Source organism: Passer domesticus, chromosome 2, assembly GCF_036417665.1.
Source record: "Passer domesticus isolate bPasDom1 chromosome 2, bPasDom1.hap1, whole genome shotgun sequence".
Classification (NCBI taxonomy): domain Eukaryota; kingdom Metazoa; phylum Chordata; class Aves; order Passeriformes; family Passeridae; genus Passer; species Passer domesticus.
The window spans coordinates 28,170,193-28,195,632 of record NC_087475.1 but is presented as its reverse complement, the minus strand read 5'-3'; the positions used below and the strand labels follow the sequence as shown (position 1 = coordinate 28,195,632).

At 39.3% G+C, this 25,440-nt stretch overlaps 2 protein-coding genes and 1 long non-coding RNA gene across 5 annotated transcripts in view; 2 read left to right on the top strand and 1 right to left on the bottom strand.

Annotated features, from left to right (window-relative positions):
- Window positions 1-17,582, top strand: part of GCC2 (GRIP and coiled-coil domain containing 2) — a 30,878-nt gene extending 13,296 nt beyond the window's left edge. Inside the window, exons 11-23 of one of the 3 annotated variants that reach the window (XM_064407954.1) lie at window positions 978-1,142; window positions 1,523-1,627; window positions 2,196-2,358; window positions 2,902-3,002; window positions 3,136-3,213; window positions 3,901-4,038; window positions 6,054-6,175; window positions 7,704-7,880; window positions 9,431-9,648; window positions 11,022-11,123; window positions 12,032-12,171; window positions 12,949-13,150; window positions 14,238-17,582. In XM_064407954.1, the coding sequence (XP_064264024.1) occupies window positions 978-1,142; window positions 1,523-1,627; window positions 2,196-2,358; window positions 2,902-3,002; window positions 3,136-3,213; window positions 3,901-4,038; window positions 6,054-6,175; window positions 7,704-7,880; window positions 9,431-9,648; window positions 11,022-11,123; window positions 12,032-12,171; window positions 12,949-13,150; window positions 14,238-14,308 (1,782 nt within the window). In that variant the 3' untranslated portion in view covers window positions 14,309-17,582. Of the gene's footprint in view, window positions 1-977; window positions 1,146-1,522; window positions 1,628-2,195; window positions 2,359-2,901; window positions 3,003-3,135; window positions 3,214-3,900; window positions 4,039-6,053; window positions 6,176-7,703; window positions 7,881-9,430; window positions 9,649-11,021; window positions 11,217-12,031; window positions 12,172-12,948; window positions 13,151-14,237 lie in introns of all 3 variants that reach the window. The other 2 variants (XM_064407952.1, XM_064407953.1) reach the window with 2 other exon arrangements.
- Window positions 17,583-20,982: 3,400 nt separating this feature from the next.
- Window positions 20,983-24,365, bottom strand: LOC135293587 (uncharacterized). The gene is made up of 2 exons (XR_010355678.1): window positions 23,780-24,365; window positions 20,983-23,119 (listed from the first exon to the last, which is right to left on the bottom strand). It is a non-coding gene; the product is annotated as an uncharacterized LOC135293587 (long non-coding RNA).
- Window positions 24,366-24,437: 72 nt separating this feature from the next.
- LIMS1 (LIM zinc finger domain containing 1) overlaps window positions 24,438-25,440 on the top strand; it is a 67,125-nt gene continuing 66,122 nt past the window's right edge. The window contains exon 1 of the mRNA XM_064407948.1: window positions 24,438-24,574. Within this exon, the coding sequence (XP_064264018.1) occupies window positions 24,522-24,574 (53 nt within the window). The 5' untranslated portion in view covers window positions 24,438-24,521. The remainder of the gene's footprint in view (window positions 24,575-25,440) is intronic.

Genomic DNA, 25,440 nt, shown 5'->3' with positions numbered 1-25,440 from the left:
AATGTGGCTTTGGGGTTTTTTATTTTTTTGTTTAATCAACAGAGTGTTTAAATATACTAAATGAGTTATGGATTTTGCATTTTTCACAAGGATTAGACTTTAAGATGCATTGTAGAGTACTATAGTGGCCTTCAGAAGAGTCTAAAATGGTAATTAAGGGGCTATGAGACACATCTTTGCAAAGCTAACTGCAATGGATTTGGCATTTAGGATTTAAATTCCCAGGCCCCATATACCAGAGATCCACCTAGGCCACTGTTTCCTTATAAACAAAAGCCAGTAGTAAATAGCATAGGAAGAAATAAGAAATATTCTGCTGATTGTGCAGGCTTTGCATTTTTCAAGTTTGTTTCAAAGAATTTGTAAATAAAACACTGTTTAAGTAGTTGACATCTTTCACTTACACTTCATTCTTAATAGGCAAAATAAAGACTAGGATACATCACTGAAAATGTCAAAATTAAATCTGTCAAAGTCATTGCAAAAGTATTTCTGATGCAGTAGAGTTCTTATTGTGTACTGGTGCAAGACTTGGTGGCTCAGTCAAAGTTTGCAGTTCAGCCTTTCTTAGGAGTTAATAGTATGATCATTTTTTTATAAATACAGCAACTGTATTTGAAGTGTGGCAATAGGTATTGAAATACTGTATTGTTGCAAGGAGAAGGTGATAATGCAGAAAGCAGAAGTTTTAGGGTATTTTTTTCAGATTTCTTTTGATTTTTGCCATTTACAGAAAGCTGGGCAAATTAACTGAAAAAAAAATAACCAAAATCTGCTAATGGCTTTAATTTCACCTGTTTATTAATGTGGTTTGAAAGAATTAAGCTGGACAAGACTCATCTGTAGGAGTGTTGTTTGTAAGGGATTTGGATAGAAATCACTGTTGGGTATTTTTTTAAATACAGAAAATATTTTATCTGTTAACATTGCACATAAATTCAGTTTATGTTTTTATCATTCCACTGTGCTAATTTCAGCATGATCAGTTACTCTCTGCTAATGAAGACCTCCTGGCTCGTGTTGAAACAGTGCAAAATAATGCTAAGCTGCTGGAAACTCAGATACTGGAGATACAAAGAGCCAAAGCAAAGACTGACAAAGAACTAGAAGCTGAAAAGCTTCTAAGAGAGCAGAAAACAAAGGTAGTACTTCATAAAGATGGTAAATGGGCTGAAGCATTACTTTCAATGGATGTGATTTCTGTTAGACCTTTGTAAACTGTGTTTGTATAGACCAGGTTCTGCACTTTCCCTCTATGTTACTTGACTTTTTTTTTGAAAACTTGGTCTGTTTATTGAAAGAACTTTGCAAGGCTGTCAGTTCAGGTTAGGGGTAGGTATACAGAATGTGAAGACCACTTCATAGTATTATTGTTTTTTCTCTGGTTCACAGTGATTTCCTAAGAAAGGAATCAGCTATCTTTGTACTACACAAGTTTGTGTGTGTGTGTGTCTGAGTATAGAAAGATGTTGGCATCTGTTTTGAAATTGGACTGCATAATTGACATCTACTTAAATTTCAGGAGCATAGTGGTGCTCTCCGAGAAATGGAGGAGCTTCAGATGCAACTTCAGAAGGAAAAGAAACATTTGCAGAAAACTATGCAAGAACTAGAGCTGGCCAGAAAGGTAGAGTTACTATCCATGTTAGTGCTTAATGGACTACCAAAGATTATGGCCCATCTGGCTGTGTTGAATGCCTCCCTTTCTGTTCTGAGGATTTGAAAGATGGAGGTTTGCAAAAGGGAGAATGTGAGGGCTTTTCCCCCTGGTGTGCTTGGAGAGCTGAAATGTACTTTTGGAATTGGTTTTGGTTTTATTTTTTGTTTGCTTGTTTGTTTAGCTTGGGTTATGTGTCTTTCATGAGTAGAAATAGGAATAGAATTCAGATGTCTGCAGTACATGTATAGTGCACTGTTAAGAAATTGCCTTGGTTGTAAGGACTGCAGATGACAAAAACTAATACATACAAAATACCTACTGATAAAACTAGCAACAGGTTTTTCCAAGCTTTTGATTCTTGTTTGAAAACAGACTATTTACTGAGGATATGGAAACCCAGTGGGTGGGTGAGATTTGTGGATATGGATAGAGACAAAATCTTTGTCTGATGAGCAATAGTTTTTTACAGAATTACAAAAGTCTTAGCAGGCAAGGCAAATTGTAAGCTCTTAACTTCATTTTGTGTACCTTGCAGGATGCTCAAAAGAGTACACTGATGGATATGGAAATAGCTGATTATGAAAGGCTAGTAAAAGAACTTAATCAGAAGATTACTGATAAAGACAGCAGAATAGAAGATCTTGAGCAAGAAACAGGGATTCAGAAACAGAAACAAGAGACCCTACAGGAAGAAATAAGTGAGTAAACTATAAAGGGAAGAGTCACTATTGTATAATTAGCAGTGGTAAAAGATACAATTCAGAAAAAACTTCTCAAGTCAGCAAGTGAGGGTAAGCTTTGCAGGGAATACTAAACATTTGCATTTTGTCTTAGAGGAACCTTTACTAGGTTATCAATCACTTAATCCAGTGTTCAGCTCTTAAAAGCCAATTTACCTGCCTGTCATACTGTGTTTATTACCTGATAAAGTTATTAATAAGTTCTAAATATTGGTGACTGACAAGGGTTTCATTCAGATATACCATACTCATAAAACTTCAGTGATTACCATGTGGTTAAAAATTCAATTTCTTCCTATGCTCAAGTGCAAATATTGGAAACATTTCAGTTATTTTAAGATCTTTGTGATAACTTAGGAAAAGGATACTAAAGTTACTGTAAGCTACTTGTTCACAGCTCTTGAGGAATCTGCTGGAATTTTAAAAAATGTTTTCCAGCATTTTTAAGGAAATATAAGAGGGGAAGTTTCCTTTGCATATAATTGTTTTTCTCTGTATTAGAGTCACTTCAGTCAACTATGCAGCAGGATGAGGAAAGAAATGCCAAGATCAAACAACTCCTGGTGAAAACCAAAAAAGAACTGGCTGATTCAAAACAAGCTGTAAGTCCATATGCTAATGACTGCGTATTCTATTTTTAAACTAGATTTTAAAAAAACACCTGGTAGCTGATTTTTTTAGGTTACTGATTTTGGAGGGGTTTTTTTTAATCTCCAGGTAATTTTTATCTTGCAGGAAAATGACCATCTAATGTTGCAGGCATCATTGAAAGGGGAACTGGAAGCCAGTCAACAGCAAGTGGAAGCCTATAAGGCAAGAAACTTCACTTTTTGTTAGTACAAGTTTTCTCATTTAAGTAGTGAGGGTGTGATTTGTACTGGGCACATGGAATATAGGCTGAAGAATAAAGAAGTGCTATTGTTACTTTTAGGTTACTGGTTCTTTTTCTTAAAAGAGTTTTGTCTGTTTTCTGCTTTCCCCCCAAAATATTTTTTGCTATGATTTTCTTTAAGTGGATTTACACTGTCTTTTTCCTCTTTCCCTTTCCACCAAAGGAGAGGACTGTGGAGTTTGAAGCTTGTAACTGAACATATTTTTTAATGTTTCTTTAAAAATGGAAGTTGCTCAGTTTAAAAACAGAAGAGCACAACATTGTCAGCAAAAATCTTAAGTGGTGTCCATCTGTATACAGAATAGAAATAGATTAGAATGTAATGAAAGAAGCAGAGAAGTGAAAGAGGTTGGCTTTCTTAAATGCTTTTACCCCAACATTGTAATTATATCTTCAATTCTCTCTTTAAACAGCACCACTTTTTAAAAATTATTACATGGTAACCCATGTCTATTATTTTATTCTGTTTTTGTTGGATTTTAATTTTGTATTCACCAGTTCTGTGTAGGAATTACTGCCGTGGAGTCCTAGGTTCTCAGTGGCATGTTCCCTTGGAAAAGTAAAAAAAAAGTTTTCGTGATAGTGAAATTTTCAACTGACTTTTTCAGATTCAAGTGGCTGTACTGACATCAGAAAAGCATAAAGTTCAGGAACAGCTGCGAACGTCTTCGGAGCAGCACCAGCGTACGATGAGTGCTTGCCAGCAAAAAATTGCAACCCTGCAAGAGGAGTGCAGAGCAGCCCAGGTATTCCAGTGGAAGGAGTAATCTTAGAGGCTTAAGAAGGGAGATTACTTGCACTCTTTGCTTCTTCAAAAATATTTTGCAGATTTTTCACTCTTCTTTTTGTCTGTCAAGAATTGCAAATTACCCCAGTATTGAGTGGTGGTATAAGGGACAAGCCAGACTGTCCTCGTTGATGTGTATCACTTGGAGTGAAACATCTGGACTTGCATACTGCTATTTACAGTAGGGGAAAACTTGTGGTAGTGGGAAGCCAGGATTTATTTAAGATATCAGTAAATATACACTCAGGGAAAATAAAACTCTTTAAAGAAAAAAGCACAAATGAAAAAATAGGAATGTAAGTTGTTTCATGTAAAACCAGTTAACACAGATACCACTTGAAAGAAAAAAAGCTGTGAAAAAACAGATTTGCAAGCACTTTTTAACATGCTGAAATATGAGCAGCTTCTTAACTGGCAGCTGAACTACATGGAAAACTGACACTGTGCTAAAGTTTATTATTGTTTCTGGGACTTCTTTGCTCATACAACCCTGTTTGATGGTCCTGGAATGCAGTGTTTACATTGGAGACAAACAGATTCAAAATATAGTAGGACTCTTCTGTTCCAACCACCTTTATGGGGATTACTGCACTACTCCATGGCCACTGTTGTATTCTAGGTGTGGTAGTAGGTGCATCCTGCAGGTAGGCAACAGCTGAATGCAGCCTCTCAAAAGAACTTCTACATTTCAAAAAGCTGAACTGAAATGGACAAACTTTGTGATTGCTGCTACAGGAGGTTTGTCTTAGTTGTGCCTGTACACACGGATCATGGTTTTACAAATGTGTTCTTCATGCCTGGGTGCTTACAATGCCTGTCTGTGGTGGTTTGCTCTGTGATGCTGTGAAATCAGCAAGGTTGTAAATCTTCCATATTGGCATGGCTTGAACCTCTTGAAGGATTAGCTTTCCTGTTTAGATGCCCTACATATGGAAAATAGATATTATTAAGGTTATTAGCAGAGGAAAATTCCCTCTAAAGGAAATGTGGACACCAAAAGCAGATAGTAGAAAACAGAAATTATGCTGACATTTAAGGCTGTGTCCCTGAGGACTTAGGAATATTCACACAGTTTGACAGGAAGAAAAGCAAAGGATTAATGTAAAGAATATGGCTACAAAATGTACTGACTCTGAAAATCTGGACCAGAGGCTAATCAGAAGCAGTTCTGTAGAATTTCAGTTACCAGTTCAGCTGAAGGGAAAGTTTCCAAAATCCTCCTCTTGGAAATGAGAGCATTTTAGTTACCTGTAAGTACAAGTGACTAATGAATCCATGAGCTTGTCCTAAGACAAGCTCCAAGAAAGAAAACCTGTGTCAGTGCTGTTTTGGTTTTGGTTTTCTTTAAGAGGAATATGCAGTGTGAGTACTGGAAGGGTGGCAGTAATCTTTGTACAGTCAAGGATGAAGCTACTGTGATGTGAGGCAGTTTTCTGTATGTCCACAGAAACTCAGGCAACAGCTGAATTTAGGAGAAAAGACAGACCAAACACCTTTACAGTCAACTAGAATATTATATCTGGTGCTATGTAATACCATTGCAAGACTGACTTAACTCAGAATTATGCATAACTTTGTGGCACATTAGAATTTTTGTCACCCTTGTAGTATTGGAGAGAAACAGAATTATGCCTCTTGTATTTTCTGTCACCTTTGCTTTCATTTAAGCTGTTTCATAGATCCCCTGGCTTATGAATCTCTCAGCTGAATGTAATTGTTGAATTTTCAAGTATTCTTTCTTTTCTTTAATACTGGTATATTGAAAATCAGTGTCTGAAGTTTCACATTATATGATACTCAGTTAAAATCTAAAGAAACATTGTTATGGTGGTCGCTGTTTTAATTATCTATTTTAAAGAAGGAAATGGCAGCAGGTGGTTTTAATTTTTTTCAGTGTAAGATGCATTTCATTATAGAGAAATAAGGGAGCAGTAGTCAATAGTATAACTTACAGGTTTGTTTTCTGTGTGATAGGCTGAACAAGCATCTGTTACATCTGAATTTGAGAGCTACAAAGTCCGTGTTCATAATGTTCTAAAACAGCAAAAGAATAAATCTACAGCCCGGACAGAATCTGAAGGAGCCAAACAAGAAAGGTAAAACTAACATTTTTACTTGATCTCTAATTTGACTGTGGTGCTGGCTAGCTGAACAGAAGAAATATTATCAGTTCCTACTGTCGTGGTACTATATTAGTTTCTAATAGCTGGATTTGTCTTTTTAACGATTATTTTTGTGTAGATCATCTATCATTACAGGTGGAAGGAGAAGTAAGGCCTTAGGAAGTTTTTTATAAGTCTCATGAGCAGAAATTAGCTGGCACATTCTGTATAGACTTGACACGTCATTTTCTCTGACGAGAAGTAGTCAAGTGCCATTTGCAACTAAGAGGAAAAGAGCAGATTGGTTTAGTTCAGCTGAGCTCACTTTGAACATTTTCAGGAGTGAGTGGTTAAGTGTAGGTAAAGCTCTGGATGGCAATTCAGTCATCAGTTACAGGATTTCATAAATATGCAGTATGTTGTTTCATATGAGGAAAGAAAGACTTGGAAGGAAAGAGTTACACTACCAGAAGTTCCCTGAAAATCCTTTTAGTACAGTCATAAGCTAGGTGAATTCTTATTCACTTCAGAAAATGTCTCAACTCACTGCAAAAGTCAATCAGTTTGTGCAAGTTATTTTTATTAGTCATTGGTGGCCGCCCTTGGTGACAGGCTGGGCGTTTTTGTGTAAATGCCAGGATTCGTGTCTGCCCCGCGCCCTCAGCCGGTGCCGGCAAGTGCGGCCAAGCATCCACCAGAGGGCGACTAACGTTCTTGCTTCTGAAGCAGAGCTTCATTTCTTTGGCTCTCTTATTTGCAGAATTTGAAGAAGTTCTGGTATTGATTTTTTTATTTTTTTTTTGGTGAGAGAGAACCGTCTTGGAAACAAATTGGATAAGCAATCAACAGATGACAAATGGTTCCCAAAGAAATTATTTACAAGTATCAGCTCTAAGGATTAGTGAGAGACACAGTTCATGACATAATGGAGGTGTCTGCGTATATAAACACAGAAATGAGTAAAAACAGCATGCGTGTGACTTAAGATTTTTTTCTTCCTGGTATTTCTGATTTTGAATTGTTTCTGACCAACTGAGTTTGTCTGTTATGGACTTGATGTTGCTTTCTAGAAATTTGCTCAAAATCTACTCTAACCATTTGTCCCCTGAATTTGGTCTTATTGAACTGATGTGCATTTACTAAACAAATTAAAAAAAAAAAATCCTCACCACTTTTAAAAAGAAATTTTTTCTCCCATCTGATTCCTGTGTATTATTCTCCTTCTGTCTTGTCCCTCCTTGAAGTAGAAGGTGCTGTCATTCATGCTTCCTACCCCAATAGTTGCATTCCCAGCAGTTCAGATGGGATGTGGCAAACCTATTTGTATGTATGTTGAAACAGGATCTGATTGTTTCTGCTGTAGCCATATTCTGAAATTATTTTGGTCTTAGTACTGTATTGATTTATTCATAAATATGCAAATTGGATGAACTGTCCAAAATGTTGTGGATATCATATAAGTTCTGAAATTATTTAATTGTTTTAAATGCATGTTGTGTATTCCTTTTTCTTCCACATGCAGGGAACAGTTGGAAATGGTGATAGATCAACTTAAAGCTAAGCTGCAAGATGCTCAGCATAATTCACAGATGAATGCATCTGAACTGCAGGCATTGCAGTCTGAACACGACACTCTGCTGGAAAGACACAATAAGATGCTGCAAGAGACTGTTGCAAAAGAAGCAGAACTCCGTGAAAAGTATGGTCTGCTGATAGAAGGATAGGGATATTTTGCTTTAATTTTAAGATCTTAACATATAGAAGCCTATAACTGTACTTCCAAAAAATAGGCATGTTGTTGAGAAACTTAAAAGAATTTTGAAAGGATTGTTTGCTATTTTTCACAAGCCATCAGAAGCTTCCACAATGACAGTGAAATAGCAGCTGATAGGGGAATTTGAGATTTCTGCAAACCTTCTACCTCTTAACTATCAGATCTAAAACTTAACATTTTTTAATGTTAATAGTCAGTTAACATTGACTATTTTTAAGTCTAATGCCCTGCCCAGCACCACATTTGTGTTGTACCACTCTACTAAATTTTATGGATGTTTCCTATTAAAAAAAAAATAAGATAATTATATGGAAAGCAAACAAGTTCACTGACAAAATACCCAGTTCTTGTCCACCAAATGCCTTTCTTACAGAAAGTACTATATTTTGTTTGTGCTTGCCAGAGGCTTAATTTGCCTTATTTTTCTTTCAAATTGAATGGAATCTGTTTAATCTGTATCATTCCCTGTAAAATCACATGAGTACCTAATACTTGAGCTCCACGCAAAGAGTCTATGATTGTCTTTTCTTCTCCATTTAGGGTACAGAGATATTCACATGAAGTACTAATTAGAAATTACTGATGGATATTAGGAACTGTTGACTTCTTGTCATTGTCTTTGAACAGTTTATCTGTTCCTGATAGCTACATAATGATTCACTGTAGTCAACCAAATTATGTTCTGCATTTTTCTGGAAACAACCCATTTCACAATGGGTTCCCTTATACCTAAACACTGGTCGTTTCTGCTCTGGCTCTGTTTAAGTCTGTATGCTTATATATAAGGGTAAGTTCTGGGCTTAGTTTTTCCATTAATACCTTTGTTTAATTGCTTGTGACTTTATTTATTATATTAGTATATATCATGTCAGTATTATATATTATTATTTATTTAATTGCTTGTGACAGTTTTGGTGTGCTTCTGGAGTACCTCCAAACCAAGTTCAACTGATGAGTTACTGACATTTTTCTTGCTAACTACTACACTCTTCTGTGTAGTTGAGGTTTAAAAGTTGAGGTTTAAAAAAAATAAACTTACCATCTTAGAAACCTGTGTTTATAGAAGTCCTAAGTAAGTGTTTGGTAAATAAATGTTAGAGGAAGTGAAGTATAAGTGACATGCCCTGTATGATGCTATAAACAGTCATGATGCAGTTTTAAAATTTAAGAATGTTTAGACCACAGTGTCTCTTAAGTCTTTATTTCCCAAAGATGTCTGAATTTTTTGTTCTGGAATAGAATTCGAGTTTATATAGCACAGTGCATTCATATAGTAAGTAATGAGTAGCTTTTTCAGTCTCAGATTTTCCCTGTAAAAAGAGGACTTTAAATGAAAAAAGTTGCACACATAGTTGTTCTAAGATAATCATACACATGAAAATAGAAAACTGCCTCAAACTGTAAAAATTTTGAAATGTAAAACTTAGAGTGTTTTGCTGCTTGTGTCTTACTGTTTGTGCATGCACTGTTTTCAGACTCTGCACAATACAGTCTGAGAACATGGTCATCAAAACAGAGCACGCCCAGGCGCTGGGTCAGCTGACAGCCCAGAATGAAGCGCTCCGGAACAACTTCAGAGATCAGGTCAGGAACCTGCAAGAAGAGCACAGGAAGACAGTAGAGACACTTCAGCAGCAACTCTCCAGAGTAGAAGCTCAGCTCTTCCAACTCAAGAGTGAACCAAGCACTAGAGGTAACTTCCAGGCAGAATACCAGGTTTTCATGGGTTAGTTACCAATTTGTGTACCTCAGTCTGAAACTAAAATGTGCTTGCAGTGTTTGATTCTGTAAAATCACCAGCAACCTTTTCTGGGAAATCTGCAACGTGCTGTATCAGCCCACAGACACCAAGTCAGGAATGCATATTTGTTATTATTTACCGTTGCTTCAGAATCCTAAGGTCCTTGAATACATCCAGAGGAGGGCAGCAAAGGTGGTGGAAGGGCAGGAAGGACTGTCCTATGAGGAGCAGCTGAGGACTCTGAGTTGTTCTGGTTTGGAGGAAAGCAGTCTGAGGGCAACCTCATGACTGTTTTAGAGATTCCTGAGTGGGGGAAGTGAGGAGGGAAGTGCTGAGCTCTTCTCCCTGATATTCAATGATAGGACATGGGATTGGTTTAGAGCTGCCATGGGGAGGTTCAGACTGGACATTAGGAAACATTTTCTTACTGAGAGGGTGGTCAGGCTTCCCACTGAAGTGATTGATGGCCAAAACAGAGGCATTTTGACAATGCCCTTGATAATGTTTTAACTTTTGATGTGGTCAGGCAGTTGGACTAGATACTTATTGTAGGTCACTTCCAACTGGAGCTATTGTGTTCTAGAATCTACACCACTGATACTTATTCTGCAGTATCAGACAGATGGAGTGAAATTACTTTGAAAATATTTGTTTTTCTTATCATGTTGTCTCAGGTTTTGGAGCATGCTGTCTCAAGTATGAAGTGTAAAACTAAAGAAAAGTGTATTTGAAACTGTTTTAAGAATGTTGTTTGTATACATGCTGTTTATTATACTTGCTATTTGATCCTTCTTCCAATTTAAGATTTTACTGTCTTCAATCTCAAGTGCTATTTTTGTAGCTGTAAAGTTACTAATCAGGATGTAGTTGGACATTTGCCAAGCAGCAGTAGCAGTTGCAGTTGCTCTGATGTTATTGAAGTAGAAGGGTTATGCACACAGTAATAAAACAAAAGAATTTACACTTCCCACAGGACTGGTTGAAACAAAAGCAAATTGTTTTGCATTAAAGGTATTTGTTACTCTTACCATAACTAAAACACATATTCAGGGAGATGTGCATGAAGGTTTCATAGTAAGTGAAGTAAAAATTGCCAATCAAGTTTGGGTTTAAAACCAGACTTTGACTAGAGTGGCCATTTGGAGGTGAAAGACAGTATTTTAGTATTATAAATGTTACATGCATATCTGGCTTTTTCTTTTGGCTTCATCTTCCCCAGCATTTTGAAGACTATTTTATGTACCACTCTCAATCCCCAGCAGTCACACCTAGGAAATAGCCCTCCCAATTTCATTCTGATATGAACATCAGTAAGTATCTTCCAGGTCCAGCTGTTTCAAATCCGGCAACGAAGAACTTGAGGGAGCGGCGGAGCACTGACCTTCCTGTGCTCGATGTGCACTCTGTGGCTAGGGAGGAGGGAGAAGGTATGGAAACAACAGACACAGAGTCTGTGTCCTCAGCCAGCACCTATGTTCAATCCTTGGAGCAACTGCTGAACTCACCAGAAACAAAGCCTGGTAGGTAGGGTGTGGCTTTCAAAAGTGCTTGCCTACATGGGTTGCAGAAGTTCATGCCCTCAAAATATTTTAGAGCATTGTGTTTTCATGCTTTTAGGTGCAAGGTGCAAGTCTAGTCAAGAGCCACTGAGTTTACACTGTCCTGAGTTTTTGTAGGGGTTTTGTCATTGATTAAGGACTTAGAGTAGGACATTTCTACAGGTTTTAGTGATTTAAAGATGTCATATTTCTGAGCTTTTAAAGGGAAAAGACTGGGTGAGCAAGTCAGTGAATAGTTACAGAAAGTTTTGTATTCTGGATAAGTCTCTACTAGGGACAGTTAAGTGCTGATTTAACCCTGTTAGTGAAAGGATAAAATTTCTGTTTTTCTTAATGAGGCTTATTAGAACAGTACTTTATTAATAAGTTTTTTTTTCTAGGAAAGTGAAATCCAGCATGAAAAAGAATGTTTTAGGAGTCCCCAAAAACCAGAAAAATACATGGTAGCATATAATCCTGTTTTCAAAGTCTACTGAACACTTCATGGATAAATGTTGAAAATCTCCATTTATGGGTAGGAAACAAGGAATAAGTTAAAACCAGGTATCTTGAGGTACTCTAGAACTATTTTGCCAACCATCTTCTAATATATAAACAGAAGTAGGTCAGAAAATAAGCATGCAGCAACAGCATTGATGCCTGTTAACTCTGCACTCTGACTTCCCATGAATTCTGTTCATAAGAAACTACATTAATCAAGCCCTGATGTTAAGTTAGTATGAAATAGATGCAAGTGCTTTTTCCTTCTCTTAGTTTTCTTTTCCAATTAATTGCAGAACCATCTCAGTGGCAAGCAGATCTCACCAAGGATGAACTGATTCAGAAACTAAACACAACAACTAAGAGTGCTGATCACTTGAATGAATTACTTCGTGAATCAGAAGCAACCAATGCTATCCTGATGGAGCAAATAAAGGTTAGCAGACACACAAGAGATGTGAGGACAGCTCTAATTTCCATGGTCTGTTTCTTGGACCAAATATTTTTCAGAAAATTCCAGCCTATAAAATTTTGGTGATGTAAAACTTCATTTGGGAGGGGCTTTTATTCCACAGGTCTAATTAGTGCTTCCAGAGTATACTTTAGTTTTTTGGGTTTTTTTCCACCACAGTTTCTGGTTGGCTGAGGGAAAGGGGGAGAGGAGTGTAGGAGTAAAAGCTTCTACAAAAAAACTTCAGGAGTTGGGAAGTTTAATGTTCAGTAAAGAGTCTGTACTATTTTCACTTAGATAAAAGCAGTAAATCCAAAGGGAAGCATTGTCTGGTTTCTCTTTCTGTAGCCTGTTTTAGCTGTCTTAAGTTAAAAGAAGACACATGAACTAGTATATCAATGATCTTTCCGAAAACATTTCTAAATGTACTATGCTTTATTTTGTAAAATGCTTTTAAATTAATGTCATTGATTTCTGAGTTATTTAACTGTTCCACTGCTACTACTCTTTTATCACTGATATTGTATCTCTATACTGCACAAATTTTATCCAAAAAGGGCATTTTTAGTCAATAAGTTTATCCTTACGACATTATCACATATTTAATTTTCACTGAATTTTTGTCCTGAATATGTTGCTAAACATGCATTATTCTTTTTGAAGCAAGCTGCATAATTCATTTTTTAGCTCTTCAAAAGACCTTTGTTCAATTACTCATTAAGCGAGGCAAGCAGTATTACATATTTTTTTCCTCATCTGCAGCTTCTTAAGAATGAAATAAGAAGATTGGAAAGAAATCAAGAGAGAGAAAAGTCTGTGGCTAATCTAGAATACTTGAAGAATGTTCTATTGCAGTTCATATTTCTGAAATCAGGAAGTGAGAAGGAACGGCTGCTCCCTGTAATAGACACCATGTTGCAACTCAGCCCTGAAGAGAAGGGGAAGCTGGTAGCAATTGCCCAAGGTAGGTGGTGTTCAAAATATTGGCACAAAAAAGAGGAAAAGTGAAAAAGGAAAAGGATAGTTCTGTGCTGTCTGTTGTGTAGACCTTTGAGAAAAAACAAAACTTGGTATCATAAAGCAAATGAACTGGTCATAAAACCATTTTCTTTGTTAGGAAGTTACTATTCAGTTTTCAATAAACAGAACAAATACCATAAAATTGACATAAAATATAATTTCTTCTGAAACATTCACATTTTAGGAAGACAATGGTAAGTTGAAAAATTTAATGTCTTCATGTTTTGGGTAGAGTTTAAAAATTTTGTCAAAATAGATGTTTATATAATTGAATTATTTTCTTTGCAGATGTTCTAGACGGATAGCTAAAGTGGTTCTCTCAAGACAGTACTGCAGATCTAATATTAGTTTCAATATAATACATTTAAAAATATCTTAAAATATGCTCTTCGTTGAAGAAATAAAGTAACTGGGGAAGGACATAAAAAGAGTTAGGCATTTGCAAGAAATAAGCACTGGATTTCTGTGTACAATAATGTTCTATTTCTGCTTCAAATACTCAGCATTTGTTGTTCCCTTAAATGCTTTTTAAGGTATTGTCACTTCTCAATGGCAGTTACTGTAGCTTCTTGAACTTCAGTAGCAACTGAACTATACTTTATCTTAGAATTAATATAAACAGTAAGCAACACATGTACATATCAGAACTTAAAACTTATGAACAAAATCACATTAAAAAGGGAAGTGTTCAAGTATTGCATTCCCTGATAGGTTGTGCATTTGGAAAAATAAGATGTAAGTTAAGTTCGTAGCATGTTGATGTTGTTCTGGCCCTCTAATGAAGACTGATTGGATTTTTCTGGAGAATGGTGATAAACTACCTTTTTCAGACATTCTAAAGTACCCAAAATAAAGTGGACTTGGTGGTACAATCCATGTCTATGTCAGCCCAAGAGTGAATTCCTTTCTCACCAAGCTTTAGGGAGCATTTGAAAAAGGATATGGGGGCAAGGATATGTAACCAAACAATGCACTGTCTAACATAATAAATGTCTAACATAATATAAAATATGTTTTTCTTCCTCCTTCAGGTGAAGAAGAGAGTACCTCACGGCCTTCTGGGTGGGCTTCGTACCTCCACAGCTGGTCAGGACTTCGATAAAACAGTGGAAACGCTGAATCTTTAAAAACATTCCACAGCTGCAAAACTGAGAAATCTTACTGTAGATCTGTTGGTGTTGTAGTGTTGAACTACAGGGTTTTATTTTTGTGTGTTTTTTTCAGCTTTTTAGGCTCCACTGAGAAAGAAGCCTGCAGTAGCTCTGAAAGATGGTCCTATGTTATGCTCTGGCAGCAGTGAACTATTTTTCTTGTAAATGTTAAAGCTGATAATAAGAACTATGATAAGTGACAAATTAATTGCAAATAGCTTGGAAACAGAATTTGTCAACCTGTGATAACTCTTTTGATATCAGTTTAGAAGTTTTACCTTATATTAACTGGAATAACTAGAGTTTAGATTTTAAGCAGTTAAAAGTGTTTACAGTTGCTTTCACATATCACTGTCAGCTAGCTAATCTATATGGTTAGTGTTACTCTCTGCACATTTAAGAAATTTAAAATTATTTCCTCTCTTGTGATGGCTACAGTATGTAAGATAATTAAGAAACAGAAAGGGCATTTTCTGCTTTAAAGTTGTTATCTTTCTTAAATTATTTTGCTTTTGCAGAACATGAAGGCAAGAGTTCACAAAATGTAGAGGGTGCAGATCTGTATGAAATGCAGTGCTTGTCACACCTGGGCATGGTACTGTAGTAGAGATTAATGGCATCTATGGAAGCCTTAGGATAGTACTCCAAGACTCAGAGGTCCTAAGTGAGTTGAGGCTTTGTGAGAAACAGCTTAAGCTAGGGCTTTTTAATCTGAGATTGGAAGCTTGTGGAAAAGACCAGGAAGAAATGTTCCATTACTGTAACAATGTCTCTAATTGGATGACAAGACTGCTCATACTGACTTAGTCATAGTGAAGACACTAAAGAATGAATCTGAGCCCACAGGTCAGACTCCTAACATTAACTTCTGAGAGAAAAGAATGAAGCTTTTGTCAATAGATGCATTTTTTAAATGTTCTAATGATTGAAGATCTTATTCTCTCCATTACCTGTGTGTATGTACATTGTTTGCGCAGATATTTGCACAGATGAGATGGTCTCTGTTCCAGGTTACTCAACAGAATGTTATAGGTTTTTCCCAAGAAAAATAAATTTCTACCATCTCTTCTTCTATTATCAACACAGCACCTCTTTACCTTCAGTTGTCTTCTCCCTCATACAGTCCATAAAGCCTTTCACCATCTTAATTTATTTTGAAGGTTTTAAAAAGCATACACACATGTTTGAATCCTGCTTATGTTTAAACCAGAGTCTTTCTGTCTTTTTCACTCATATTTTCATATTCTCTGTGCTGTTTTACAGAGAGTCTTTCCCTGGTACCCATACAAATACTAAACAGGGTTCTTCCTTTCCTGTCTACCTTAGCTCTGAGGAAATGCTGATTGTTCCTTTAATATTGCCTTATTTCAGGCTGAGATTAATCTGAACATATGAACAGAAGAATGGCAACATATTGAGAATAAACTTTTCTGTAAGTTTGCCTTTGGTTTAATTTTTTACTTGTTGTATCTATTTCAGTACACAATCAACAAAGCCAACAGGCTTTATTTAGGTATTTTAATTCCTTTCCACTGTCTTAGGCACTTCTATTTTCTTCCCCTTCAATATATATTTTAACTGGAACCTTTATGGTGTGTGCTACTGAGGAAAACATCCTCTGGGAGCTTGCAGAACATAGAACTGATCTACAGTAGTGTGAGGGACAAGTCTTTTAGGTGTCTGTAGGTAGCAAACAGAGGGCTGTGTATAGACTTTCTTGCATTTGCCTTTGGAATGATTTGGACCAGATCTCAGATGCCGGGTTACAACTCCTTATTCAGTTGGATTTGGTTAATGTTACTGAGAAGAATGCCAAAACAGCAACAGGAGAGATTTGAAACATGTATAAAAATAAGTGCTTGTCATCCTCCTGCTGTGATTGTAACAATGGAAGCACATGAGTAGAAGGGTATGGCTTTGTCTCACTTAGTTCATACTCTGTTTGCTGCTGACCTGATTTCTGCTATTGCTTAAGAGCTGTGACAAGTTCCTCTTAAAATGCACATATTTCAGAACTGTAAATTATTGAACATTGTAAGCTGTGAATAAAGGTGTGCAAGTAACATGTATCACTGGCTGTATGAAATACCAGTTGCTTATTGACTTCTTTCAAGTCTGGGTTGCATGCTCACTGTTTTTAGTAAAACTTGAGTACCGTACTTATGAATGGAGTGAACAGCTTGCATTAATATATTTTTTTTACAATGAAAGATAGAGATCTTAATTAATGTAAAAATATTTTAATAATTGTTACTAAACTGTTTTCTGTTGTTAAGATTGCCAGAACTTACCTATGTGGCAATAAACTGACTGTAAGAAAATAAAGTTTAACAGACACTTGAGCAAATGGCATAGAAGAACATGAACTGAGAACAGGATTATTTTGTAAAGAGAACTTTTTATATGTCATATATTTGCATTTTAATGTACAGCATTGTAGCTGTGATTTGCTTTCAAAAAGCAGTTTAAGGTTTTAACTAGTACTGCTACTTCTTGTTATACTGTGGTGCTCTTTTTTGGAAGAGCACTGTGTTGACTTTGCTTTCTGGTTCTTTTTGTTTTCTTTACAGTGCCACATCTATTAGAATGTTTCACAGAAAATATCACCCTTGCCCAAAATGTTTATAAGCTTAGGACTGATTTTCATCTTTTAACAGCCTGCCTTCAGCCCAAGCATAAGGAAGCCATAATAGTAAGAATAGTAATAATAGTAATTCTTCTGTCACTATACAGATTATATATTAAGTAAAAAGCAAAAATGGAGTGATTCAGGGTTCCCAAACCTGCACTGTGGCTGAATTTTCAGCTATCTAATCCTGACTTAGAAATGGGTTATCTGTCTTTCATTTTCCCTTTACCCAGAAGGGAGACTCATCTGTGCAAGCAAAAGTGCTCCAGCTGAAAGACAGGAAGGTCAGAACTTGTGAGGCTGTTGTATAGATATGGCCAGTTGAATCTGGGGTTCAGGATGGCCAAAGGGAACCATGTTAGAAATTATACACAGGACAGTAAGGTTGTTTTTTGTCTTTCATGACCCTCCTTCCCCAAAGTATAACTGTGAGAATACAGGGCTATATTATTTTCTAAATTTAAATCCTCCTTCGTCCATCTGCCTCCATCTATTTGCTGTGATAAGAGATGATATATTACGAAATTGTGGAGGAATGCCTAAAAATTCTCCTTACTTTGTACTAAGTGACTTTGAAGCCAGTTTAAACATATACGCTTCATTTGGCTTATGCCTTAGCTTCACCCAGTGCACCAATACTTCCTAAACTACCTGCTAGTTCTACTATTGTTGGTACTGTGAAAATATCTCCCTTAGAAGCCTTGCAAATAGCAGTCACCACTCACAAGCTGAGAAACCAAATGTATGAAGAGATAAAAATATATTTGTTGTAGTAATCTCAGAATTGCTAGTCTGATAAGTATTTTGTTTGGAAATATGTTTCTGGTGGCCTTTTCATGTGGCCATCACTTCAATAAACTTTATCTTTACTCAACAGAGTGACTTTTTTCCCATGAATGCCTGTTCTTACCTGAGAAAATGCTACTCAGGTGCAAGGTAGAAAACAAGGACTGTCGACCATTGTATTGAAAAGATTTTATGGATCTGGTATAATATCCAGAGCCTCGGCTTTGGAAGGCAACTACAGCAATGGATTCTTCTGGGTGAACAGAAAAGAAGTTAGTTTGTTCTAGGATTAAAAAAAAAAAATTAAAAACTCATTTAAATTACTTCAAATGTATTATTGTCACCAGCAATCTGACAATATTAGACGTGAAGGAGAGGAGGGTTGCAGAAGCTCCTAATGGCCTTATTAGCAGGATTGCATTTAGTGTGTTTGAGTACTAACTACCTTATAAATCAGCATGTTTCTAATTGCACTCAGCTTTGAAATGGCCATAATTACCTCTTCCCTAATAGGCTGTGATGATTTTTCTTTATCTGCATAATTGTCCTAGTACAAAGATTACATGCTCAGTGGATAAAGAGGTGTTTGGTTTGATTTAAGCAAGGGTTTGGTGTGTTTATTTTCTTGCCAACCATTTTTCTTAGACCATGCTTATTACAGAAATATGTGGTCAGAGATGGGATCATAAGCTGTGCAAAGAAGACATAGCAAGTGGATATAAGGGTCAAAAAAGAGAGCCTGGTACTGCCAGTCAACTTCTAACAGCTTTCACATAAGTTTATATATGCTATGGGGAAGGGAAATAATCTCACTACTTTTTAACTGAATTTGTTTAAAATTTATCATACAGTTGTGAAAGGATGAGAAGTTACATCTTAAATTCAGGTGTTTCCTTCCTTTCCTGTGTTTCTCAGGCTCATTCTGAGGATTCAGGCTGGATTGAATAGTGAAGACTGAGAATAGTAAAACGAGTATGGAACATCAATTACTGCTCCAACAAATCAGCATGCCTTGGTATTGGCAATTTTTTTTTTTTTTCACTGTCAGTTGAATGCCTAAAGGCTTCTTAAGAATCCAAGGTAAATGTAATGAGTGTCAAAACCAGTGTTCTTTTTTGGGCATGGGCACAGTCCCTGTCCTCCCACAGCAACCTTTGAAAGTGTTTTAAATTGATAGACACATGATAGCAGCTGTGTACGAGCATAGGATTTTAGTGGGGTTTATTGTTTCATTGCCTGAAAATCGAAGCTTGTTCTGAGAACACTCAGACTGTTTCCTGAGGGGAGATACATATTAGCTCTTGGCTCTCTTGCCCTTTGCAGCGTGCAGAGCATCTCAAAAATAAAAAGCATAGAAACCATTATAGAGTTTCAGAAAAAGGCTTTTACGCAAATGCTGTTTTACTGTTATTACTCCCCTTTGTGGAGTTAAGTTGCTGATGCTCAGCATTACTCTTGCCAAGGGAGAAGGCCAATTGCATCATTTTGGCTTCAGCATCCACATATTTATACAGACTAGTTAATGCTCCTCTCACATCTAGTCACAGCATTGGCTTAAACCTGCAGCTGTGGCAGTCCAGGTGAAGCTGCCCACCTTTGCAAGGGCACAGGTGGGTGGTCCCTCTGCTCTAGGGGCAAGGGCTACAGCCTCTGCAAGGGGATAAAAGCAGATGGTGGCGATAAAAACCCTAAACAGCTCCTGTTGTTGACGTGGCAGCTCTCTGTCCCTGCCCTGACTACCCACCAGCCTTGCTCTTGGAAACTGGTTAAACCAGTTGATTGCAGTGGTGGATATCTTGCAGGAAGAGGATTTTCAGAAAATGTAGAAAAGCTAAGGCTAGGTTTTGTAACATTCTGGGAAAGATTGGAATTGCAGTGACAAAAAGCTTGAAGTAGAAAAATTACACACTTTTACTATAAAAAATGAGAGAGTAATACCATGAACTCCAAGAGTCATTATTTCTCAAAGTACCTGTTTTGTGGTGCTGCCATAAGTTTTTTCTTTAACCTTTACTGTGTCTACACAAGTACGGATCTTGTAATGAAACAGAAATTTATGCTGCTAAATATGGAAATTTATTGATCAATTTTGCAGAAATTTGAGATTGATCAATAAAATTCATATCCTTGGTTTTGCAGTCTCCTTCTCTCTTCCAAGAAAAAATTATGCCAAATATACTAGGTGTGTCTAAAATGCTTGAAGCAGAAATCTGACTTCTTTTGTATGGATGTCAGAATGATCACTAAAATGTCTTCCAGTATTCTGAGCAAACTACGTACTGTTTTTAATAATAGCAATGTCTTTTAAAGCTATCAAATAGTGGTCAAAACTTATTTATTCAGTTGATTAGTGGAGTTAATAATGTTGAGAAAAAATGTGAAACCTAAATAATTTTTCACCTCTTAATTCATTAACAGCTTTACTGAAATATTTAGCTAGACACATGTTCAAAAATTATTCCTACTAACATGGTCAAACTTTTCTTCACTGTTGCTTTAGCTTCATAGCTTTGGAGGTGTGACATGAACACTGACACAGTTTACAATTTAAATCCATTGATTATATAAAGGTAAACAACCATGGGGCTGTTCTGCTAGCAGGCTCTCAGAGTCAGAACAGGGTTAGATTGGATATTAGAAAGAAATTCTTTACTGTGAGGGTGGTGAGGCCCTGGAACAGTTGCCCAGAGAAGCTGTGGATGTCCCATCCCTTGAAGTATTCAAAGCCAGGTTGGATGGGGCTCTGAGTAACCTGGTCTAGTGCAAGACATCCCTGCCTGTGCTTAAGGTCCCTGATGTTTAAGGTCCCTTACAACCCAAACCATTCTATGAATCTACCATCTGCAGTTGCATGAAATTCTGGAAGAAAGCAAAAGCTCGAGCAAATACCACAGTTAGAAGTTACTTACTCAGGTCTCTTCATAACACTCTGGCAAAATCATAAAATACTTTTTCATTTCCAGAAAAATAACTTATGTAAAGATGCTGATATTTGTGATTAGAGACAGGCAGTCAAATTCTTTGACCAAGCAGCTGCCTTCTTATCAGCCCTCAATAATCCTTCCTTTCTCACTTCTTCCCCAGGCCTACAATAATGGCCAATAATGCTTGTTCAGTGTCAGCAAAGCTGATCATGCATTTACCTCTGAATAAGTAAAGGCTCTGTGCTGTCACTTTAGAGTGACAGAATTGTTTAGGTTGAAGAAGACCTCAGAGATCAAAGAGTCCAACCATTAACCTGGCACTGCTGAGTCCATGTCACTAAAGCGTTACTGCCAGCTGCAGTACAATAAGTTTGGTATTTCAACAGTGATGGAAAATGTAAAGTAGTCTGGAAACAGAACATCAAAAGCATATGCCTGCTTAAAACTGCATTTTACACTGGTCTTAAAGGGAGAGATGAGAGTTAAAAAAAAAAAAAGCATGAATTTTGTGATTAATATGCTGGTCTGGAGACATGGAGTCCAAATTCCCTGTTTTGCCACACACTTCCTTTGTGAATTTAATTTCAGAGTCTCTGTCTCTATTTCCTGACTTGCCTGCTGGGGATAATGGCACTTCTGTACCTGATGCCAAGTACATTAGCAGCACAATGTTAAACTTTGTGATGGGTTTGTAAGCTGAAATAAGTAGGCAGATTACCATATTTTCTTTAAACTGCATAGGAAGAAAATTGTCATAGCCTGCATTATACTGGAATAGAAGGAATGATCTCCTTACGAGTCTGTGGTGTGTGTTTTGTGAATCCTATTAAATTACTTGCTTAAGTATTCTGGACTGAATTTTACAAGTTAATTAGAATGCCAGTATGGTATAATACTATGTAATGGATAATTAATATCAATTAAGAATTGTTATTTCTGTTGTAAAGCAAGACAAAACAAAAATTTAAATCAGCCCCCAGGCGCAAACTTGCTGCAAAGTGCAGACAGTCTGGGGAGGGAAACTGTGAAACTGAATTCCTGGCTTTTCTTGGTACTTAGCGTTTCCAAAAGCTGCTAGTACTTAGTGATTGGCATTTGTACATGTTTGGGGAAGGCTCTCCCACTCTCTATGAGAATGCCTTTTCTACTTTGAGATTATATTGCTAGCAGACCATGCTTTAGGGATTTCATCTTTAAAAGCCCTGGAAAGCTGTACATGATGCAATTCACTTGCTGTTAAATCCATTAAAGTGCCCTCCAAAGGAAGCGCCACAACGGCTGCGCTTGTTGGCTGGCACTGCCTGTTAATTATTTCCAGAATTTACTGGTTTGAAGCTTGCAGACCTGGAAGTTGCACACCTGCCCAGCCACCTCCCTGCCTTTCTGGCTGTGCTGGTCAGAGGTGCTGCTCTCTAGCAGCCAGGGACAGCCACCTCATACAGCTCCCCAGGAGGATCAGCAATGAGAGGGACCCTGAAATCCTCGCAGACAAGCTGAGGTTAATTAAAGACATTCATGAAGCTGCCTACAAGTAATGGCAGACTGCCCAAAGCAGATTAGAAAAAAAACTAAAGGGTTGTATTACCTTCAGCTGGCACAGAATGAGTACTTACTTATTTAGGGGATATAAGGACGCTTTGCTGATAGACTCATTAAAATGGGTGGGTGTTTTGGGGTTGGGTTTGGTTATTTTGTGTTGTTTTCTTTTTTTTTTTAATGGAGGGGGGGTGTGATTGGTTTTTCAACATAATCACACCATTGTTGAGGTCGGCAAGTACCTCTGGAGGTCACTTGTCCAATCTCTCTGTTCAAGCACGGCTTCCTACACCCAGATTCCTAGGAGCACATCCATATGGCTATGGAGTACTTCAAGGGTGGAGACTCCACAGCCTCCACAGACAACCTCCACCAGTGTTCAGTCACTCTCACAGCGAAAATTTCCCTGCTGGTCAGAAGGAAACTCCTATATTTCAGTTTGTTTCCCTTGCCTCTGTTCCTGTAACTGGATTCCACTGAAAAGATACTGGCATTGTCCTCCTTTTACCCTCTCTTTTCAGATATTTTTATTAATAGGTAAGATGTCTCTGAGCCTTCTCTTTGGCCTGAGCAGTCCTAGCTCTCTGTCTCTCTCCAGGAGAGGTGCTCTAGTCTCTAAATAATCTTGGTGGCCATTTGATGGGTTCTTCCAGTATGTCCATGTCTCTCTTGTACTGGGAAGCTCAGAACTGGGCTGAGCCCTCCAGGTGTGGCTTGACCAATGCTGAGTAAAGGAGAAGAATCACATCCCCCTCTTCTGGCAAATCATCCCTTCCCTTGTCAGCCACATACTCTCTTTTCCTCTTCATGCAGAAATGTATTCTCTAATACATGATGCTAAAATCTTGCTGTGTTTGATTCCTCGTCGTGGCAAGCAAAACTGAACTCTGCCAAGGAGAAAAATAACAAATAAACAAACAAAAGTACTACAGACAGTCTGAGTTTCCACAGCTCTAGTCCTATCTAGAACCATGCTTCTGGCACCACCATCAAATACCTCTTGTGCATCATAGACCCCAAAATTACATTCTTTTCCTGGTTCTGATGGACACCAAAGTAGATTGCTCCATGTTTGAATTATTTTTTCTGATCTGTGCTCACTCATCCCTGTCTATGCTGATCTTCACTGGCTTAACATATTCCTTTGAGCTGTCTTCTTGGAGCCATATAGACATTTCCTTAATCCTGGCAGGCAAATATTTGCATTTTTCATTCCAACCCGCCACTTCCTTGTTCTGATAGTAAGGATGGCAACGGGCAGCGATACAGACAGCTCAATAATACCACCTTTTCTATTACGCTCCTTTCATTTGTCCACAGTCTGCCTTTGAACCTTCCCTGATTTGGAATGAGGTCACTTCTCTCCAAGTGAAGCGGAAGGTTTGGCCCCGGGTTTGGCAGCGTTGGACGTAACTTTCTTACATTTACTTTATAAACTTCTGAGCCTGAGCGAGGGGCTAGCCTTTCCCCACGCCATTGCTTATTAATGCTCTTACATGCTTAAAAAATGTTGATCTAAACCGGACCCCGGCTCCAGCAAAACTCACCCAAGCATATTTGGCGCCCCAAGGTGTGGCGGCAGCTTTCTTGCTACAAATTATCTTGCACTACCCAACCGCGTGCAGGAAACGGTGAAAATACTTGGAATTGTTTTGACAGCAATTGTCTGTTCTGGAAAAAAAAAAAAAAAAAAAAAAAAGACGAAGAAGAAGGAAAAAAAAGCCGAAATACACAAAACCAGCAACAGCCGCTCCCAGGCACCTATTTCACATAACTCTGCGGGGCGTTCCGGCCGCCGCATCTCCCGCAGGGCTGACAGAGGAGAGGAACGATCCCTCCCGCGGGTCCAGCGGGAAGCACATGGGGCAGGGGGACCCTCTTTCCCGGGCAGGGCAGTGCGATCCCACCTCCCGGCGGTGCCTGCCCTCTTTCCCGGCCGCGGGATCCCATGATCCCGTCTCCCGGCGGTGCCTGCCCTCTTTCCCGGCCGCGGGATCCCATGATCCCGTCTCCCGGCGGTGCCTGCCCTCTTTCCCGGCCGCGGGATCCCATGATCCCGTCTCCCGGCGGTGCCTGCCCTCTTTCCCGGCCGGGAGCGCTGCGATCCCGTCTCCCGGCCGTGCTTCCCCTCTTTGGCCGCGCGGGGGCGCCGCGGGGCGGGGCGCGGCGGGCGGAGCGCGCCCCCCGGCGGCGGGCGGTGCCGCCCAGCGCCATTACCGCAGCCGGGCAGGCCCCGCCCGCCGCCGTGGGCAGCGCTTGGCGGGAGCGGCGGCAGCGGCGGCCGCCGGGATGCTGGGGGTGGCGGCGGCGGCGGCGGCGGCGGCGGGGATCAACTGTAACAGGTAGGAGAGGCGCAGGGGCCGCCCGCGCCGTCCCGTCCCGCCTCCCGCGGCGGGCGGCTGCCGAGGGCGGCGCTTTGTCTCGGCCGGGCCGCTGTCACCGGCTGCTGCCCGGGAAAGGCGCTTTCCCGCTGCTCCCGCGGGCGCCGGCGGGGTCGGGCTGGGGTCCCGCCGAGGGGCCCGCAGCCGTGCAGGGTGTCCCTGCTGGTCCCTCTGTGAAGTGTCCGTTCCGCGGGGAAACTTTTCCCGGTGCCGGCAGCCCCGGGAGCCGCAGCGCGGGGCACTGCAGGAATCCCTTCTCCCGCAGTTCCCTCCTCGGCGCTGGGCGCTCGCTCGGAGCGCTGGGGCGGGCCCTGTGTTCTGCTACGGCGATCGGGAAGAACACGCGGGGCTGGGGCTCGCTCGTCCCGGGAGCGGCGTGAGCGCGGTCCGATGCCCAGGGCGTTCAGGGGCGCCCTGTCCGGGCGGGCGGTGGCTCTGTTAAAAGCGTCGTACTGAATAACCTCGGGGTGGATGTGGCGAGATCCGTGATGTTTTATGCACATCCCACAATTAGCGAACAGCCCTGTCTTGGGCATGGGTTAATGGGATGGACTACGAAAAGCAAAAGCTGCTCTGCTCATTGCTCAGCGTTTCAAAGCCTCTCCTGTGCAGCTGTTTCTTGGGAAGAATGGCCGTAATTAAAGCACTTGGCAAAGTGTTGTGCTAATATGTCAAAACCTGGAGCTGGGGGGAGGAAAAAGACTGATTTTGTAGCTGCCTTGGACTGCAGGTACAGGACAGCTGCTGGCACACAAACTTTAGCCTGTCTCAAGACTGCCTTATCTTTCCCGCGCCCGACTTCTCCTGCGGGCTCCTCCAGCTCTCCA